The 13,777-nt window shown below is 46.2% G+C and overlaps 1 protein-coding gene across 9 annotated transcripts in view; it reads left to right on the top strand.

The window, feature by feature from the left end:
- NFIB (nuclear factor I B) overlaps positions 1-13,777 on the top strand; it is a 236,343-nt gene that overhangs the window by 46,296 nt on the left and 176,270 nt on the right. For 7 of the 9 annotated variants that reach the window (XM_054809206.1, XM_054809204.1, XM_054809203.1 and 4 more), the window contains exon 1: positions 10,835-11,674. The exons of 1 other annotated variant lie outside the window; for it this stretch is intronic. In XM_054809206.1, coding sequence (XP_054665181.1) covers positions 11,645-11,674 — 30 coding nt within the window. In that variant the 5' untranslated portion in view covers positions 10,835-11,644. Of the gene's footprint in view, positions 1-3,838; positions 4,543-10,834; positions 11,675-13,777 lie in introns of those variants that run through there. One more of the 9 variants, XM_054809198.1, reaches the window with a different exon arrangement.

Genomic DNA, 13,777 nt, shown 5'->3' with positions numbered 1-13,777 from the left:
CACAACCAAAAAACGGCTAGAAAAATACAGCTGCTACCAAGTCAGTTAATGTGCTGCTGGTCTGTTCACATAGCTTGGCTGAAAATGCTGCAAGGCAAAAGTAACAACAAAGATGTGCACCCCTTCCCTTCCTGTTCACCTTAACGAGGTGTGAACTCAAAAGGCTCTGTATGCCATTTAAATGCTACCATTAAGCCTCAGCTGTTTTTTTTTTCCTATTAAAAACAATGATGTTACAGTTCCTCAGCAATCCTGTGTATGGAGAGAGGCAAGGGTCTGGGGGAAGAAATTATACTTATTATGAAGGACAGTTGAAGAAATGAAGGCAGTCCGTTGTATGGAATGCATGGGAAATTTTCCACCTTTTTTAGTGCTTCACTCTGTAATCTCCTAATCTTCTTTTAATTTGTTCTGGTGATGATGCGGTTTTGTGGTGATGTTGTGATAGAGCTTCCAACATATGTTAAAGGAAGAACAGGATTAAACAAATAAAAGTACATAGTATGAGACTGTTAACTAGGCAGAAATAGATGCTATGCATTAGGATTCCACAGATGCTTTCCTGGACAAGGAAAGTGAGACTTGCTGCTGACTAAAATTGTATATGCCATATTTCCTCTCCTCTCTTGCTTTATTATCCAAAGTGAAAAATCTGGTCTGCTGTAATGGGTAACAACTTTGCTATTGCTTGCTGAGGCCTCAGTATTTTAGGAATAGTTTTATGAAATCTCCTTGAATTCTCCCTTATCTGAGATACCAGTGCAGGGCTAGGAACGAATGGCGCCTGTCCCCGCCGTGACGAGTGGAAACCCCAGGCTTTGCTTGGCAGTACAGGGAATTACTAACACCAGTCTCTGTAAGCCAGCTGACCAGCACTCCGCATCTCTTTGGCCAGCGTGTTTTACCCTAGACCACAGAGTACTTGCCTGGGGGAAGCAGCAGCAGAAGAAACCATTTCACCAGTGCCAGGCTCAGAGTTATAATTCTGCCTAGTTGCTAGGAAACTATGCAGGAGGCTCGGCGGGGCTGTGAGCCTATAAAGAGCAGCATGGCAAAAGTATGAACTTTCAGAAATAATGAGCAAGTGTTGTGCACATGTGCAAATCATGGATTTTCCGTGGCGCGTTGCTCAGATGAACCTGAACGGGTTGTTGCAGAAATAGCAAGCAGCACATTTTTAGCTACAGTAGCCTTTCCCTGAAAAAATGTGAAACTCCTACTTGAAAGCTGGTGAGGCGAGAGCAGTTTTTTACATGTGCAAAATAATATATTTAGCCAAAGCTATCTGGTTTTCTCAGTTGTTCTGCTATGCATGAGGACAGCTGTACCCCTCATGCACACAGCTGAACTGTACTGAGACTCTGCCTACTGTATTGTCGCTTAATGTGATCCTTGTGTACTTGGTTTATTCTGTGATGGCACTGCTCATAGACTTTACTGTTGAACCATTGATATGCCAGATCCTCTTTCACTCATTTTATTTTCCTGTCCTGTTGATTAGTGAGGAAACCTTGAAAATGCAAATATTTTAATAAAGCAAATTATATCAGCAGCTTTGAAAATAACTCTTGAAAAATTTCATCTTTCTTACAAATTCTGTTATAAAGATGTTAAATAATTCTTTGATTGTTACTTGTTTTGGTGGAAATTCTGCAAATGAGTCTATCTACGCTTCAGATTATTATCTACTCATATCCAGATAGGAATTGAATATGTAACAATTATCAATGGAGGAAAAGTATTTATAGTCTTTTTGTGTTTCATCCATTATGAACATTAAAAAGTATCAAATATACACATATATAACTTCGGAAGTAAAAAAAAAAAAAAATTCCAGAATCAACAGAACTTAAGGTCAGCCTGTTACAAAATATATGAGCCTTTGATTACATTTATGGAAAAGAAAGCCATAATCAAGACATGCTAGTGCTACACAATGAGAAATCAAAGGCAATGGAAATTATATATAACATAATTTTTGAATTTAGAAGTATGTTCAAGAAAGTTGCCTTGGACAAACAATCTAGGCTTAAACTAAACTGAGCAACTATGGCAGCTTTGGGTAACACAATTTTTCTTTCTAAAAGACTACAATACCCATTGCTTTCCCTGATTACATTATTTCTCTCATTTGATATAAAAGAAGTTCCTGATTGCTTGCTAAATCACTTGCAGTGTTAGGCTTAGTAACTATACAGGCTCAAACAAAACCAACCAACTAAAAGGAGAAAGCTGCAGAGAGTAATGGGCCTGTCTACTAGAACTTGAATCTTTGTCAGCAATCACAACAGCAACACCAAAATTAAACTTATGGAGCAACAAAAAACCTGGACATCTATCACGAAATATTGCCAAAGTTCATGTAATAAACTCTGTTATGTATTGATGACCAGAGCAAATAGTTAATTGTCTGTGACTCTCTGACTCAAAGCCTGATTTCTGTAACAAAGGAAAAAAATTAAAAATCAACACCCGCAGATTCCCTGTGGTATGGAGAAAGGTCTGCTCTCCACTCGACTGACTGGCTATCATAAAGTTTACAAAATCTGTGCTACACATAGCACGAAAAATTGTTTCCCCCATTGACTGAACAGAAAAATTTGTAATTTAACCATTTCTAGGTTTGAGTTATTCATGAAAGAATCACAAAAATAAAGACCAAAAAAACCACAGTGATTGTTCTTAAGTTTGAAAGCTTACTTCCCCCCCCCCCATTTAATGGCAATTTGTGATTGATTTTAAGAGCAGAATGTATTTTTAGCAGCTTAGAATGTTTTTCTTGAATCAAAGAAAAGAAAATTGACTTCCTGAGAGGCCCCCATGTTCCCAGCAATGGTCTCCAAGCAATTATGAGGATTCTTCAGAGTTTGTACTCAGCAAACAATTTTAACAGGAAGGGATGTATTTGTTATCTGACTGATTAAAACTCTTTGCACACTTTCGCCTCGTGCAGTTTTATTTATTTCCTTGTAAGTGCCTTAATTCTGCAGGAAGTTTTAGATGTGAAATCCTTCCTCTGCGAGATGCCTTACTGCCTTCAGGTTTGGACTGGGGAACAGCGTTAGTCCTGCACGGAGGGAGTAGCGCGATGCGACAGTTTATAGACGGCATCCGAAGCCGTGAAATTACATAACCTGTCTGCAAAAGCCTTTTATGAAAATGTGTGAAGAAGTGTACTTGTCAAACGTGGACCGTGAGGGCTAAACTAAAATATTTTGGTTATGTTTTTCAAATTCTAAAATGCGATGGCAAGCGATTTAACTCTTCCACTCTTCCAGCCCACGCTGATCATCCCGTTCAGGGCACGGTGCTCGCCCTCGCCGGTCGGACTGTTGTCACACCCCGGCCCTTCCGAGAGGAGCGGGCATGCGGCGAGGGACTGAAACACAGCAAGAGGCGGATCTACCGCCACGCGTGTGCTCACCCGCGCCCGCCGCAGCTTCTTTCTCTCTGGCAACTCTGCTCGAGATGCAGCCTGCAGCTAACCCGCCGCCCGCTGCCGCCCCGCGGCGAGGGGGAAGGTGGGAGGGAGGGGGGGGGTGGTGGCAGCACTGCCGCCCGCCGGGGCTACGCCGGCTCCCTGCGCCGGGCCCCGGGCCGAGCCCTCCCCCCGCCGCCCGCCCGCCGGACCCGCGGCCGCCGCTGCCGGGCGGCCCCGCCACCCGCTGCTTGCCCCGCCCCGCCCCGCGCTCCCCATTGGCTGGCGCGCTCCTAATATGCAAATGAGCGCGGCGGCCCCGCTGCGTGCGGCAGCCGCCAGGCGGAAGCGGAGAGCCGCGCTTCCCGCGCCGGAGGCTGCGGCGTCGGCGGGGGACCGGCGTCGGCGGGGGACGGGCGGCGGAGCGGCCCATCGCCGAGGCGGCTAGGCGCCTCCGGCCGCCGCCGGTCGCCCGCCCACTCCTCGCAGCGCCCGGGGTGGGGCGGAGGAACGTGTGCAGTGACGCGCAGAGGCAGCCCAGCCGTAACGTGCGCGTCTACATGTGTATATGTCTTTTTTGTGTATATAAATGTTTAAAAAAATTGAGAATTTTTTTCTTGGACCGCGTTCAAGCCAGCCGTCACCGCAACGTGCTCTCCAGCCCGGCGGCTCAAAAGAGGAAGGAAGACTGAGAAGGGAGGAAGAGGAGAAGGGGGCGGGGGGGCTGCCCGCTGCCCGCAGGCTGTGACTTTACCGCCTTTTCCCTCGCTCCAGCCAAGAATTGTCATCCCGTTCGGTGTCAAGCAAAAAAGCCGGCAACAAAACCAAAATAAAACCAAAACAAAGCCAACAGCCAGCCCGAGCAAATAATAATACTTCCCGTCCCCCCCCCCCCCAAAAAAAAAGACCCCAACAGACAAAAAAATCCCACCCCAAAACAAAAGGCAGAAGGCAACTTCTGGGAATAAAAAATAATAAAGCACCCCAACAGAAAGACCCAACACACCAAGTCCTCGAGTCCTTGAGAAAAGATTTGTTTTCTGGGAAATGTGAAGCCAACGGCCTGGTGGTATGTGTGTGACAGATTTCAAGATCTCATTTATTTAATGCAATACACGGCAATGGTATGTGGTGCTTAAAATTATTTATATATATATATTTATTTATATATTTTTTAAAAAATTGCTTGACTGTTGTTTTGTAATTCCTCCAGGCTGAGATTGCGTCTCTGTGGTTTCAAAGTGGATGTTATACCCTCTTCTTACATGCTGATATCACTTCTGCTTTACAGGATGAGATATAAGTGGTGGATTGTTTATATTTTGCTTTTTTGGCAGCTTTTGTATATGGGTCACACTTTTATGCCAGGAATCAGTTGATGCGGGTTTGCGTCCAAAAGTGCTGAACTTGGCACATTTCCTGCTTCAACTTTTCTCCCCCTCCCCCTTGTTCTCTGGCAGACAACTATCAGTTAAATGCTGGAAAGGATTAATGCAAATGCTACTTTATTTGTACCTCGCAGATAGTTCTTTTTTTCTCTTGTTGCTGTTGAGATTGCTTCTTTGCTCACTTTTAATATAATATTTTCTCTCTGGCTGTCTTGGCGGTTTTCGTAGTTAATGGACTGCAGTGGTAATGCATAATGTTGAGGAAATGGCATTGCTGTTGTGTATGGTCTGCTCGATAAATTGTCTGGAGCCTTGTGCTGGTCTCTTTCACGCTATATTGCAGGATGCAGTGTTCGGGTGGCATTTCTGGCTTGTTTTTTTTTAAAGTTACTTTAGAGGGTTTCTTTTTGTTCCCCTTTTTTTTCGCCTTTTTTCACTGCCGTTTTGTTGTGAGACCTGTGTGTGTATTTTAATTCATTCCTTTCTCTTGCATGTCTGTGTGTATGTGTGTGTGTGTCTGTCTGCTTTCCCTCTTGTCCTCTCTTCGCCTGTGTGTCTGGGCCACATTTTAATGCACAATATCCCATCCATTAAGTTGTGGTTGAATGCAGAATGTGTGAGGACTTGGCAGCTCTCAGGTTGAAGGGGGCGGGGAAGCCAGTTTCGACTCTGACACAAGATGCCGATGTGGCGTGATCTGAATTATTATTAAGGCTGCGAACATGGCCATCTTCTCCTCCCGCTGCTGGAAAGCGCTGCCATTGAACTTGAGACGGGACAGGCAAGATCTCCAACTTTTTTTTTCTTTTTTTTTTTTTTTAAGTACAGTAGCTGGCAGGGAAAAGGCGCCAAAACACACAAGATTAACTCGTAACGTTCTCTGAAGCGGTTTAGAGCTGCAACCCTTAGGATTTTAACTTTGAATCACGAGAAAAAAATAAAGCACTTTTACAATGCAAATTTGGGACATTTAAATCCAGATTCTAGACACTGCCCCCCAATATTCTCAAAATCTGGCAAGTGATGGAAACTGTCAGAAAAGATGGTGCCAAAATTTTATTGTTGTTGTTGCTGTTTATGTCCGAGTCATTTAAGATCAGCAAATGTGAATTTTTAAAGAATTTACTGTATTTGGGTAACAGGGTTTTGTGCCTTTGTAAGGCTGAGAATGTGACCCGCAAGTGAGGACAAAAACTGCACAGTTGTGTAACCCAAAACGTTGTGGTTTACAGCATTACACTTGAGGTTTGATGTTTTCATTTGCTGGTTTGGGAGCTGTGGAAAGCTCGAGTATTATAGTCCCCATCAAACCATATGTGGACAGGGGTCAAGCATGTACACCATTTGTATGTATGTGTGTCTCTGTATAGAGTCACCAGTGTGTTTCTTTACTTCTGGTTGTATATATGTGCACTGTCTACCTGATCATACATATACACAGTTTATATACAGTGTGTTTCTTATGATCATCCAGAAACAAACAAAGAAAAGTGCTAGTAAATGTTATGATACATATATTTGGGTGACACTACACTGACTTAGAAGTTTTACTGATTGTTGTTTGCATTTTAAGTCATAAATACCTTAGAATTCAGCCACATGTGAAATGTATCAAGACCCCACAAACCAATGTGTTACCAGTTTGCTTATTTAACCAGTTATGTTTGTTCCCTAAATGTTTTCTACCCAACTTTCTGTGCATATGCATGTGTTTATGTATACATACATGTCTATATGCACACGCAATACTCCCGTACATAAGAAAATTGACCAAGACTCTGTGTATGTCAAAGACGTGAAACTTTAATTTGTAGTTTAGTATGACGGTACAAGAAGTCTTGCAAGGCATGAAGAGTAATCGTACAGATAGAATTGCCATTAAGTAACACTATGATAATATAATATGGTTTAGGTTATTACATGTAGTTGACAATAACTATACTATGTTTGTGCTGCTCTGTATTTATGTATGTACCTAAGTAATTGTACATCTAACGGACATGTGCGAATGGCATTTTCTAACAAAGGGTGAAAAAGAAGTTCACAGTATTTCTAGTAAACTACATATAAAACCAGTGTAAAGCTTGTATTTTGGATCACAGAGACCTCTTAAGTTAAAGTTTTGGGGCTGGTTCTCAGATACCGAATCTTTTAGATTAGATGCCCTATGCCAGAATCAATTGTTTCTGATTTTCACAGCTGGTTCTCAGATACCAAATCTTTTAGATTAAATGCCCTATGCCAGAATCAATTGTTTCTGATTTTCACAGCTGGTTCTCAGATAGCAAATCTTTTAGATTAAATGTGCTATGCCAGAATCAATTGTTTTCAATTTTCACAGAGAGTACTGGAATTTTAATGAAAATTTGATTTCTTATAAGTTCTGTTTGTGTATATTTAGATATAGCCAACCAAACTGCCCGCTTGTATCCTGAGAGAATCTTAGGCTGCACACTGCAGCATTAGCAATACCTTTCTCTTTGATTTTTTGACACATAATAATAATCTTGCGCTCCAAAACTTGAAACAGTTGAGCAGTTGTCCGGCCAAAGGGCATCAGCTGAAATTCTGCTTTAGGAAGGATATAGGTGGCCCAACTGGCCTTTCCACTTTTTAATGTTATCTCTGAAGTCCAAGGGCAGTGCCGCTTCGCAGCGTCTGGCACAGTTTGTGAGCATTGTCTGTGAGGGAGGGAAAAATTAGTCTTTTGGTGAAGGTCTTGCATACCAGGATCTACACCTCTGGCAGAAAACCGCTCTGGGGAGCTAGGGTGGGTGGTGAGGAGTGAGCCCACCTGCCCATAGTGTCATAGGGCCTTTCTGGTTCTTTCCTGAGATGAGCTGTCTCAGACCCTGCCACGTGGGCAGTGGATGTCCCTCCATCGCGGCCACCCTGGCCACAGGTGGGGGGGAGGCATGGGGGGAGCACTGGGGGCAGCCCCCCCCTGGAGGGTGCAGCTTCTCAGGCAGGGTGTTTCACACACACAGTAATTGCCACTTACTGGTGTGAAAGGCGCCTTTTCTTCATGAATGCGCATTTTTGTTGCGTGAAGTTTTCTAACACCTGTGTGCGTGTGCCCAGCTGTGTGTGTGTCCAGGCATGTGTTATTAGCGCTCATATCACATCCCACCTGAGGGCAGGATCCCTCAAGCTATCCTGGCCCCATGGAGGCAAGAACAGCTCCCAGTGTCTCTCACCAGGAAGGTCAGGTGGTGACTTTTATTTTCTTAATTGCCTGCATTGAAATGATACCTGAACTTCCAGATACGGTGTGGAGGTTGGCATAGCTCTGGCAGCAAGGACAAAAAGCAACTGTCCCCTCTTGCAGCAGTAGCAGGGTTTTTGGTGTATGGGGTGGGAGAGAAGGATTTTTTCGGGGTGGGGAGTTAATACCAACCAGGACTTGAAAGCAATTGAACCACTTTCCCGCAAGGTTTCCCTGCATGCCAGGGCCCAGCCACTGTGGCTGCTGTTGTCGCTGCATTAATACCATGTTTCTCCAGGCTAACCCAGTTCTCACACGCCTATTTACGTACCTCTGAGAGGAAGTGGTAGAGAGTTGCTCTTTTTTATTATTTTAATGGCGTTCTTTCTCCATTCTGGAAAGAATCTTTAGCTTGCTTTCCTGTGAAAGGAGCTGGGGAGGGTGGAGGGAGAGGGGATGTGGGGGTGTGTGTGTGTGTAGGGTTCTCCCAGGACAAAGCCTCCCTCCTGTACAGGTTCCCACTGTGATTGACCAGGAGAAACAGAGCTGAAACATGCCTTTTAGGTGCCCACTGCAGCCTGTTTTCACTGAGGCACCGGGAGCCTGTGAGTCAAACTGGAGGGAGACCCATGGCTACCTGCAACCATGCCTGCCTTGCCTCCTAGGTCACGCAGAAGAGAAGATGCTGCTTCAGCCATGCTGGCCGGGCAGCTCTATTTCCCCCAGGATGTCTTCACATGAGAGGCCTGCTCAATCCTGCCCAGCAGACTGGCTCTGGGGAGGGTCTGTCCTTGCTGTGATCCCCAGTAGTACTATTCTGGGTGGTACTGGCACATGCTGCAGAGCTGGCTGTGCTCAGGACCCCTCGTCCGCTCTGGGTAGGGATGCAAACCCACCCTCAGCCTCCTCCTGTGGGGATACAAACCCAATCTCACCCTGACTCCAAACCCCCTTGCAGTAGTGAGGGCTGCAGAAAGCGCCCAACTTGGTGTCTGTCCTTACCATGTTCCAATTGTTTCTTCCTGCCTGCCTCTCCTCTCTCCCAGGACCTTGCTAGGCAGATCTTGCTTTTAGTGCACAGGTCTCCAGCGCAAAGTGGTCCCTTGGCCAGGACCTGGGAGGGAATGGGGCCTCCTGCAAGTTCTGCCTGGGAGAAAGGAGACTTCTCACATCTGTGCAGCTCACAGGGGCAACCTTGCTGATGTGGCATTGGGGCTTGCTCTGATCTTCACGGAGGGAGAAGAGGGACGGAGGGGGGTTATTACGATTTTAAATCAGGTCCGCAATAATGGCTTGTTGTGTAAGAGTTCAAGCACTCCAAGAGGTGTGTTCAAGGACATCAGTGTATTTGTGCCAAGGGGAATGTCTTTTATGGTAAATTAACTCCGGTTAAATTGAATATTTATTCAAAGGGAAACTCCAGCATTTAACGCTGGTGTTATCAGCTTTTTGCAGTGTCTGAGTAAAGGAAAAGATAGGATTTGGGGGGTATTCTACACCAGATACGAAAATAAGTTTTGCTCGTTGTGGTTAACCCTGAGCTTGCCTCGTCCCTTCTTGCTTAAGCATATGCTTTGAACTTGGCATTTATCAATGTGGTCTGTAGAAGGGAAAAACTGTGGCTGTTGCTTGAACTGTGCAGATCTGAGAGAAGCGGGCAAGTACAGCCAGAAACCAAGCTGCGGGGATGCGGCGTGGATTCTGCAAGGGTTAACGCGTTGGGCTCTTGCTGTTTTCTTTGACATTACCTGTCTTGTACGGGCTCTCGCCTTCCCCCGCCCATCCCCCTGCTTCTTTTGGTTTGTAAATTTATGGGAATTGCAGCTGGTAGACTTGGCAAGCTCCCCTCATTAAGAGCTCTCTTTGAAAATGGGCTGTGTTTGAGCATTTCCCTAATGAGGACAGGACGGGGTTAAAAAGTGACCATTTCATGGTTGACTTGAACCTGCCTACTTTCCTTGATGTGTCGTTGTGAAATGCCTGACGTGAATAAACTCTCACTTGGGGCAAGGAGGAAGTCAGCGGTCCCTCCCGGACGCCGCCGGGGGCTGTGCACCGGCACCGGGAGGCGGCACCGGGAGGCAGCGCCGGAGCCGCTCAGCCGCTCCTTCCCGCAGACGGCTGCGGCAGTGCTGGGGCGGGGCGGGGGGGAGTGTCGCAGGCACCGAGCACCCCCCCAGCTGTGCGCTGCATCGCAGCCCTCCTCACAGGAACAGAAATAAGTTTCATTCACTACTTTCTCCCCCTTTCCCCGGCTCCCCTGGTAGAAGCTGCCCCGGGAGAATGAAACCAGACCCCGCGCCCTGTTGCTGCCCAGGAGCCGCGACACATCCCCGCCGCCGCCCGGCAGCAGCCTGCGAGCCCGGGGACAGCAGTTACCGGCGGTGCCGAGCAGGGCCCCCCGCTTTGGGGATGGAGTAGGGGGGACGGAGCGGGCCCTGCCCTCCCCCGTGCCCCCGTGGCGAGGCGGGGGCGTCTGAGCCCGCGGCGTACTGACGAAATCGTACCCCGAAAGGAGGAGAAGGAAAAGAACCTCCTGCAGATGGCAGCCCCCTCCCCCGCTGTCTTCCCGCCTCCCCCCTCCCGCAACTTTCTCCCACCAGAAGAGAGGGAAAATGAGGGATGTTTGCAAAACGTGCTAGTTCCTTCTGCGGCGTTCGATGGTGATTAATAAAGAGGGAGGGCAGAGGAGGGGGGTCTGGTGGAGAAAGAATGTGTTTGCAGGAGGAGGAGGAGTGTAAACGATGATTGTGTAATTAAATAATTAAAAAAAAAAAAACCAAACCCCCCCAACTTAAGTCTTATTTGAGGAGAGAGCTGGAACGGGGTCCAGAGGGTGTAACCAGTGAATTTTTCAACTTCCAAGTTTTGCGGGGGGGAGCGACGGACACACGGCGGGAGCAAATCGGGAGGGAGCGCGAGGAAGAGATTTATCGTTTGAATTTTCAAGAGATCATTTTTATTACAGTGGGCGTTTGGAAAGCAGCCTCTCACCATTACCCGCAGAGCGAGGGCGGGCGGGCGGAGGGAGCGGACAGAGGCCGCCGGAGGAGCCCGCAGGCCGCGCCGGCTCGCTCCCGCACGCATGGTCGCTGCCCTGCGAAGTTTCGCCTGCCATCACTCTCCGGGATTTTCCTGCTCCGCTCCGGGCTGTAACCTTGAACTTTCGAGAGCGTGGTGACAGTGCCGTAATAACCCACCACCAACAACTTCTTAAAAAAAAAAAAACAAACCCCAAAACAAAAAAACCAACATAAAAAAAGCCAAACAAAAAAAATCCTCCCGCCCACCCCTCCGCCCCCCCCCCCCGAGTCCTTCCCCCCTCATCTGCAAAACAACCACCAGCAGCAGCAGCAGCAAAAGCAAGACTCCTGCGCCGCCGACTACAAGAGGGTTAAAAGTGTAGATTGGATTTCACCCCGGGAAATCTAGCACACGGAGTGAACTTGAATCTTTGGCTATTTAAGGAGGACTGGGGTTTGTTGTGAAGTTGTGGTGATCCAGTGCAGAGCCCCGTCCTGATTGATTTCATCTTCTTGAGTCTCAGATGACTGTAAAGTGAATAGATGAAATTATTCCTTTTTGAGGCTTTTCTTAGGGGCTCTCCGGGCAGCGTGTTCTCAAAGCGAAGTCATGATGTATTCTCCAATCTGTCTCACTCAGGTATAGATGCGTTTTATTTCATTTATGTGTTTATTTATTTATTTATTTTCACTTTTTTTTGTTAAAAATAATTTTTATATGTATATGAGTTGGTAATGAGTTATTGCTAGTAGTTGTAACGGGTTAAAGCACAGTTGTAAGTGCTTGTCGGATCCGAACTCGTCTTGCAGGAGGGAATAGTAGAGAATAAACTGTACCAGGCCATTGTTTTGGGGAGATTCATTCAAAGTGTCACCCGTAGACAAATACTGTTAATTGTTGGTGCATAAGAAGTCAAAGGTTAACAAAATGGAAATGAGCATAATTACGCTAAAAAGCAGGTTTGCGAAGTATTGATTTGATTGGAATCAAACGATCTGCTCTCTTTTCAGCTTGCCAGTTTACGCAGTGTCTAATGAAAGGGTTTGAAAGGAAAAGTGCTGTTTTTGACAAAAAATGAGCGCTCGCCGGTGCGAAGTAATCCCGTCTCATGCTTAATTAATAATATGTAGCCTGCCAACAGCGAGGGCGATGTGAGCAGGGATGACCTAGCTGTGCAGTATTTTCTTGTTCGGTTATGCAGGGGCATGGCATTCCCCCCCCCCCCCAGCTAAATTGCAATGCTCGCGGACGAGCGTGCATCCTCCCGAGCAAGGGGAAAGATCTCGCCGTATTTTACATCCGCACTTGCAGCCGCTTTTCAAGCCTCGACGGCGGCTGTCACCGGGACGGCGGGAGGGAGCGGGGCGAAGCTGCGGCCAGCGCCGCGGAGCGGAGCTGCGGAACGGGGCGCGGGGGGGCGGCGACGGCGGAGTGGCGCGGAGCGCGGGGGGCAGCCCTAGCGGGGGTCCCCGCCAAGGCAAAATGCAGTTTTTCAGACCTGAGGGGGTTTAGGGAGCAGACTTGGGAAGTTCCCCCGGGTGCCCCAGGAGCGTCCTTGCTGGGCGTACGGTAATGGGGAGCGAGCGCCGGGGCACCGGAGCCTGTTTCGCAGAGTAAACCCGGTCTGTAAAGCCAGGGAATAGTTTTCAGAAGCTTTTGTGAAAGTCTGTCTTAGGAGGATGTGATGTAAACTGATTAAGCGATAACTGCTTGCTTCCACATTGGTGCAACAAATAGCTAAAGAAGCATGAAGTGTGCGAAAGTAACGTCTCCCGCAACACTGTTATGAAGCGGCCAACGATGCACTTATAGTTGCACTATGAATAAATAAATATGATTTAAGTTCTTCTACAATTAGAAAGCATTGTAATTCAAAAGGACTGAAGTATTCATAAATTGTGAATGAAGATGGAAACAATGATAAGGCATATTCAGTGATTGGATACAGTCCTGTAGCTTTTTGGCTGACACATTTTTTATTGTTTATATTTTGTTTGGCATCTAAGTGTGATTGACTTAGATATGGATATTTTCAGCGAGTAAACGTGAGCTGCAGTGGAGCAGGGCTGGAAGAGAGTACTGTTGAGATACTTCTTCTGCAAAAGAGAAATCAATGCATGTAGGAAGTGTTTTGTGTAATAGATATGCACATGCTTGTAGGTACGCATATAGAAATAATTACTTATGGTGGAATCTGCAATTAGTAAAAATTAATTCTGTGTGGGCTGTCCATCCTGTGAAATTATTGACAGGCAATAAGACCTCTGCACCAGATTATAAACCTGAGAGTACAACTTAAGAAACCAGTTTTTACATTGGAAACACACAAATTTTCACTACCACCTCTACTACAGCGGGTAGTTAATTTTGTTGTTTCCTGCTATAATGACATTTTTTCCATATGTTTGCTTTTGGGCTCACAGATGTAAAAGATTTCCTAATTCTTTACAAATCTGTATTAAAATACCACACTCAGGTGTACACATTGTACTTCTACAGCCACAAATACGAGAAAGCAATTCCTGGCTTTTGCGCGTTGATAACTTCTCCATATTTTACAATCACGCTCTATAATGTGCCATGCAGAGACAGTTCCCATTTAGTGGTACATACATGGAAGACAGTTGCAGCAAGTTGATTTTAATTTGTAATCCTTCTCTACCTATTTGGAATGATAAAGGCATTTTAAAAATCATCTTTCCTCTCCATAAATTAAAAATTAAGATTACACTGGCAATGAGA

Source organism: Grus americana, chromosome Z (genome assembly GCF_028858705.1).
Source record: "Grus americana isolate bGruAme1 chromosome Z, bGruAme1.mat, whole genome shotgun sequence".
Taxonomy (NCBI): domain Eukaryota; kingdom Metazoa; phylum Chordata; class Aves; order Gruiformes; family Gruidae; genus Grus; species Grus americana.
The sequence above is the reverse complement of the archived record's forward strand: the minus strand, read 5'-3'. Positions and strand labels throughout refer to the sequence as shown.